This window comes from Falco rusticolus, chromosome 19 (assembly GCF_015220075.1).
Source record: "Falco rusticolus isolate bFalRus1 chromosome 19, bFalRus1.pri, whole genome shotgun sequence".
NCBI classification, from domain to species: domain Eukaryota; kingdom Metazoa; phylum Chordata; class Aves; order Falconiformes; family Falconidae; genus Falco; species Falco rusticolus.
In genome coordinates, this window is record NC_051205.1 from 5,841,281 (window position 1) to 5,847,280 (window position 6,000).

The 6,000-nt window shown below is 61.3% G+C and overlaps 2 protein-coding genes across 7 annotated transcripts in view; both read right to left on the reverse strand.

The window, feature by feature from the left end:
• LOC119159344 (cyclic AMP-dependent transcription factor ATF-7) overlaps window positions 1-2,890 on the reverse strand; it is a 69,717-nt gene extending 66,827 nt beyond the window's left edge. For 2 of the 5 annotated variants that reach the window (XM_037412059.1, XM_037412058.1), the window contains exon 1: window positions 2,797-2,845. The gene's annotated coding sequence lies outside the window, so the exon portion shown is untranslated. Of the gene's footprint in view, window positions 1-2,796 lie in introns of all 5 variants that reach the window. The other 3 variants (XM_037412060.1, XM_037412063.1, XM_037412062.1) reach the window with 3 other exon arrangements.
• Window positions 2,891-3,500: 610 nt separating this feature from the next.
• On the reverse strand, window positions 3,501-5,698 carry ATP5MC2 (ATP synthase membrane subunit c locus 2). Of its 2 annotated transcripts, none has more exons than XM_037371329.1 (5): window positions 5,610-5,698; window positions 4,803-4,876; window positions 4,192-4,266; window positions 3,851-4,011; window positions 3,501-3,767 (listed from the first exon to the last, which is right to left on the reverse strand). In XM_037371329.1, the coding sequence occupies exons 2-5, from the start codon at window positions 4,839-4,841 to the stop codon at window positions 3,653-3,655; spliced, it is 390 nt and encodes a 129-aa protein (XP_037227226.1). In that variant the 5' UTR covers window positions 4,842-4,876; window positions 5,610-5,698; the 3' UTR covers window positions 3,501-3,652. The 2 variants fall into 2 exon arrangements, with proteins under 2 accessions (XP_037227226.1, XP_037227227.1); XM_037371330.1 differs by having other exon boundaries at window positions 5,619-5,682.
• Between the last annotated feature and the right edge of the window lie 302 nt (window positions 5,699-6,000).

Sequence of the window (6,000 nt, forward strand, 5' to 3'; positions counted from 1 at the left end):
AGAGTAAGTAGAAATTAACGTTAGAAATATCTCTCAACATGGAAAAAGTTAAGGTACTTAACTTAAAGTTAAGAGAAAGACAAATTGCAAGTGGGCGCTTTAACATACTCAAAGTTTGTGTAAAGCTTTTCCTTCTTTAAATCAGAGCAGGGAGCAAGGAGGGAAAGTCCCCATCTCCAACACTCTGATGCAAAACACGTTCAACTCCAAGCTATTCATTATCAGAAAGATATTGACAAATTGGAAGGCATTCAGGAAAATATAGTTAAGCAGCCGAAGGGATTGATTTACAAGGAAAGATTAAAATAACTAGATGCCTAGTTTGGCTAAGCAGTAAGTTGGACATGGTATGTTTGGTTTTTTTACCATTAGTTGACAGGCAGGTGTCAAAAAGGAGAGGAACTGTTTAACATACTACAGTTAGGTATAACCAAAAGATTGGCATGCAATTAAGGAAGTTCATGGCTGTATTAAAGTTCTCAAAGCAGTGAGGTCTATCGGATACTAAAATAGTCTTCCACTTCTCAATTCCCAACCAACTTCTAGGATCAGAAACACTCTTCTGAGAAAAAGACCATCCCAGCTGCAGGTAATCATTACAAACCTCGCAGGTCGATGGCTGACTAGCTGCTTCCACCAGCGGAACCCACACCTTTTTTGTTTGTTTGTTTTTAACACTAAGAGCAAACAAGCACTCCAGCACCCTCCAGCCTGAAAAGTGATTACAGCTGGCAACAGTAATTACCCCACTCAAGTCACAGAAGGTGAATATGATCTCTCAATTTAAGGAAACAAGGAGCAAGAATGTTAACCCTATTCATTTTCCAAATGGGATTCTGGCTGTTCAATCCACCTCCCACAAACTTCTCCACATTCAAACACTGAAGTTATTCTTAGACTCTGCTGAGAAAACCCCAATCCAAAAAAACTGTCCAACAAAGCCCGTGGTTGAGAACTGCTGCTGAATTCCTCTCCAGAAATGACTGCATTTCAGTCACAACTATTTTTAAAGCCATTTGCAAAGAACTAGACAACCCCTTCAGACCATGCCTGGTGGAAGAAAGCCCAACGAGCACTGCAGTGAAGCAAAATAAATTGTAAAGTCCACTGAAGTGTTAGCAACACTTTTATGTTGTACTCCTAGGTGTTAAGTGGAAATGTTGTCTTTAGAGGGACCTGAGCAGAGAAAGAAGGGATAACTTCATGAAGAAACAACATAATGATGGGACCTGGCAAAGAAGAGCCAGCAAAGAGGCAGAGAGGGCAAAATAGCAAAAGCTGAGCAGAACAAGGAGGTTTTGTTGTCACACACATTTCGTCTCACACCTGAACCAGCCGATCTCTTTTCCTTAGTAAGGCTGAGGGACTCCATACCAGCACTCCTGGCAGTAGGAACAAAACAACTTTGAGACGTGACCCAGGCTCTGCTCACAAAGTTGGAGCTACTGAAAGGCAACGGATTTCACAGCGCCAGCAGGGAAGATGAGCAAGTGCACAGTGAAACCTCACCACTTTGAGAGCTCAAACTTCTGAGAGTGTGTCAAAGTGCCCCAGTGAAAATTAACCACTGTTTCAGACTTCAGAAGAAACTACTTCATTCTCTAACCCCTGCTGTTCGCAGGTCGCAGGTCCTCCTTCGTGCAGTGCTGTGGGAGTCACTGATGCCCCTGCGACTGCGTGGGGCTGACAGTCCCCCACCTCCCAACACTCTGCAGACCCGAGTCCGTACCCCAGCCCACACCCTGCTCCCCATCACACCCCCACAGGCACCTACAACCTCTCCACATCCTTTCTACATCAGTTTGCCCCTGGGACCCCACACACACGTAGGCCTGCGTCCTCCCCAGCTGCCCCAGAAGAGCCACAAGCCACCACACTGAGCCCAAACCCCGCTTCACCCAGGAGGGCTGAATCCCAGTCAGAGGGGCTCCCCCAGCACCTGCACCTCAGGGGGTCCCCGCAGGGTCCCCCCCCAGGCCCCTCTAATACTCGAGATTCCCCCAGGACCTGCACACCAAAGGGCCTCCCATACCTACAACCTCCACAGACATGTCCCCCCTCCAATTTACTCCCTCATCTTCCAAAGCTCCCCCACCCCCCGTGCCCTCGTGCCCACAGTGCCTCAAGACTCCCCAGCACCTCTCCAGGGTCCACCGTCGCCCCCAAATCCAACCGCCAGACCACTGTCCCTTTAAAGCCCCCCATAACTACAACCCCCTCAAGCCCCCCCACCCATCAGCACCCCCCTGTGTGCAGTCCCTGAAGCCCCCTCACCCTCCCCAGGATCTCCCGAGAGTCCCCAGCCCAGAGGCCCCCTCCAGCCCCCCAGCCCCGTGGCCCCCCCGTACTCCTGACGCCCCGCATCGCGCAGACCTCCCCACGCCTCCGCCCCCAGCCCCCCAAGCCCCTCAATTTCCCCGGGATTCCCCCCACCCCGGGGCCCCCCTGGCCTCCGGGCTCCCCCCCTCAGGCACCGCCCGGGCCCCTCGCTGCCTCCAGCAGCCCCGCCCACCTAAGGAGGGGCTTGCGCCATCGCGGCGCCCCCTAAGCCACCATTGGCCACGGCTCCCGCCACTCCGGACTTGACAGCGCGCCGATTGGCCGGAGGGCGCTATCAATCAGCGATGAGGCGGCGCAGGGGAGAGCGGCTGCTTCACGAAAACTCGGGGAGAGTTGTGGGGGCAGGGGCCGGCCGGGGCCCCCCGCAGACCCCCCGGCCGCCGCCCCGCCACCTCCCTCGCCGCCGCCGCCCCGGGGCCGCCCCGCGCCCCGCCGCGCCCGAGAGCCGCCGGTTACCTGAGGGAGGGCCGGGCCGCGCCGCTCCGCGCCGCCGCCGGGGCCTCGCGCTGGCTGCCTCTCGCGCTGGGGCTCCCGCCTCCCCTCCACGAGCCCCCCCTCGCGCCCCATGCGCAAGGCTCTCGCGAGACCCGAAGGAGGGTATAACGGCGCCGGGGCCAATGGGGGGGCTCCGGGGGCGGGGCCTCGCCTCGGAGGGGCGTGGTTAATCACGCCTCCTCGGGTGGGTTCAGCGAGAGGGAGGCCTCCGGCGGGCCAGAGGGACCGCCCACGGGGCCCTCCATCCTGCGGGGACAGCGAGGCGGGTACACCTCGATACCGGGACACCAGCAGCCAGACACACCACAGCCCCCGGCTCCGGGGCTGCCAGGCGGCCGGTCCCCGCTAAGGTGTCCCCAGGTGGGGGGACATCCTTAGGCAAGGGATGGATGGAGGTGACAGCCCAGGCTGCGGCCCCGAGGGCTCCCAGCTGCCCCCGGGGACCGACGATGTGCACGATGTGCACAGGTGGCTGAGGGCTCAGGGTGGCAAAGGGGCTCAGCCCCTGCCACCTGGTGTCCCCTCCAGGGACACTGCCACCTCCCCAGAGTAACCCCAGCAGGGAGGAAAGTGAGCCCAGGGCAGCATCGTCCCCTGCTCCACAGTGCCAGCCACAGGCAAGTGACACAGGACAGGGCGACCAAGGAGACACAAGGAGCCGAGACCCCGATACCAAACCGTCTTTATTCCCTGCCCGCCCATGGCGGGGGGCCGGGGCTCTCTCCTGCCCCCCTGCTGGCATTCATGGCTTGGGGGGGGGAGGGGGGACGGGCACAGTGGGGTGCTGGCTCCATCACCATCACTGTCAGTGGCTCCATCACATGGCAAAGAGGATGAGGAAGGCCACCATGAGGCAGAAGAGCCCCATGGCCTCAGAGAGGGCAAAGCCCAAGATGGCGTAGGAGAAAAGCTGCTGTTTAAGTGAGGGGTTCCTGCGAGGAGAGGACAGGCCTGTCAGCAGGGGCACAGCTGGCAGCCAGCACCCCATTCCAACCCCTCCGGTGCCCCTGCTGACCTGGCATAGCCAATGATGAGGCTGCCGAAGACGGTACCGATGCCAGCGCCGGAGCCAGCTACCCCCACAGTGGCAGCACCGGCGCCGATGAACTTGGCAGCGGTGTCAATGTCTCGGTGGGCCGTACTCGTCTGGATGGCTCGGTGGGCGCCCAGATGCGCCTGGGCGACGGGAGGGTGGGCAAGGGCTAGGGAGGGATTAAGACTACCGCAGCCCTGCCTAGAGCCTGTCTCCCCCCATCAAGCCCCCTACATCCTCTCAGGGCATCGCTTCCCCACACCCCTCCCACGGCCAGTGCTCAGCACCCCCCAGCATCCCCCAATCCAAGCTGGGCGCATTACCTTCTCTGTCCGGGCCTCGGGGCTGCTCAGCATGGAGGCAGAGAGGGGCTGGGACAGCACCCGTGAGCTCCTCACCTGGAAGGCACAGCCACCCTCAGATTTGGGTGGGATACCCCACCCCCCGTGATCACCCAGGGCAGTGAAATTCCAGCCAGGGGCTCCCTGAGGCCACCTCCGGTACCTCCCAAACATGCCCAGCTGCCTGGGGTGCCCTGTGAATTGGCAGCACCCAGAGGGAAAAGCCTGTCCTGGCACCCACTGCTAAAGAGAAGCTCCCAGGCACCCCATGGCCTTGCCATTGGCACCCCATGGCCACAGGCATCAATGTACAGCTCCAGCGTGCCACCAGGGCCAGCACCCAGCCAAAGGCACTTTACTCCCAGCACGTGGGTAATTAGTAACCATTAAGGGATGGCAAATGATCATTAACCAGAGCAGCTCATCGCTCCAGGCTTTGCTCACCTTCGTTGTGGCCCAAGGTGGCTCTAAACCTGCAAAAAGTGTCCCCAAACCTCTCCCCCTGTCTCTGAGGGGGTCACATGCTTTCCCTCCGCGCCCCATGTCCCACAGAAGGGATGTTGAGGTTGAAGGAGGGGTCTGTCACTACTCACTAGTGCAGGAGTGGAGACGAACTTTGCACAGGCGTACATGGCGAGGGACGGAGGGGCACACACACAGGACTCAGCTGGAAGAGACACACAGACACGAGGGTGTAAGGAGCCACAGCCTGTGTGATCCAGCCTCACGGATAGGGGATGGCTCCCAGGACAAGCAGGAGACTTGGGGATACACAGGAGGTCTGAGCCATGCGGGAATGGTGGGGCAGGACATGTTTTTGTCACCGAGGTGACAGCTCCTGGCTGAGTGTCACCATGGGACTCAGGAATTTGGGGTCCTAGGGTTGCGCCACTGCAATTCCCGGGGGGGTGTCACCCACCCGGGAGGCGATAGGAGCTCAGGAGGTCCCTGGTGCCCACCAGGCAGGGCAGGCCCTGGGGATGCCGCCTCGGCCCTGCAGACAGAGAATGGTGCAGCTGGAGGCGGCTGCTGGAGGACCATGGGGGGGTCACGGCCTGGGGACCCTCAGCCCTGGCAGGGGACGTGGGAGCTGCAGAGGACGGAACATGGCGGGGGGGCAACCCAGTGTGGAGGGAGATCACCTCAAAGGCAGCGGGAGGGAACGTCCCCCCGAACAACGGCGGGTCACCCGCAAAACACACTGAGGGGCTGCCCCAGCGCCAACCGGCTCCGGGGGGCGGGAGGGGCGCCCGTCCCTGCCCCACCCGAGTGAGGGGTCTCTACTCGCCCTCCCCCACCCCAAGATCTCCCTCGCCCTCCCCCGCCCTGAGGGGGTGTCGCACCCCCTCCCCTTGCCCCCCGCCAGGGGCTGCCCCCCCGCCGCGGCCCGCCGCCCTCACCTGCCGTACCGGCGGCGGGCAGGTCGCGGAGGTAGCGAGTGCGCAGGCGCGCCCGGAAGTGCGGCCCGGAAGCACCACCGAGAGGCAAGAGGGGGCCGCCGCCCAGAGCGCCCCATGCCCCGCGGCGCCGCCTGCGGGCCGGGAGGTGGCGGGGCCGGGGGCTGCGCGCCCCCTGCGGGCGGCGGGGCTCAGCGCCGCGGGGCGGGGCCGGGCGGGGAGGGCGGGGCCGGGCGGGGGCGGGGTCCGCGCCCCACGCCCCCTGGCGGCCAAGCGGAGCGCTGCGGGCGCAGTTGGGGGGGCACACGCAGACGTGGGGGGTGCATATGTGTGTGCACGTGTGTGTGCGCGTGGCTGCACCTGTGTGCGCATGTCTATGGTGCATGCACACGTG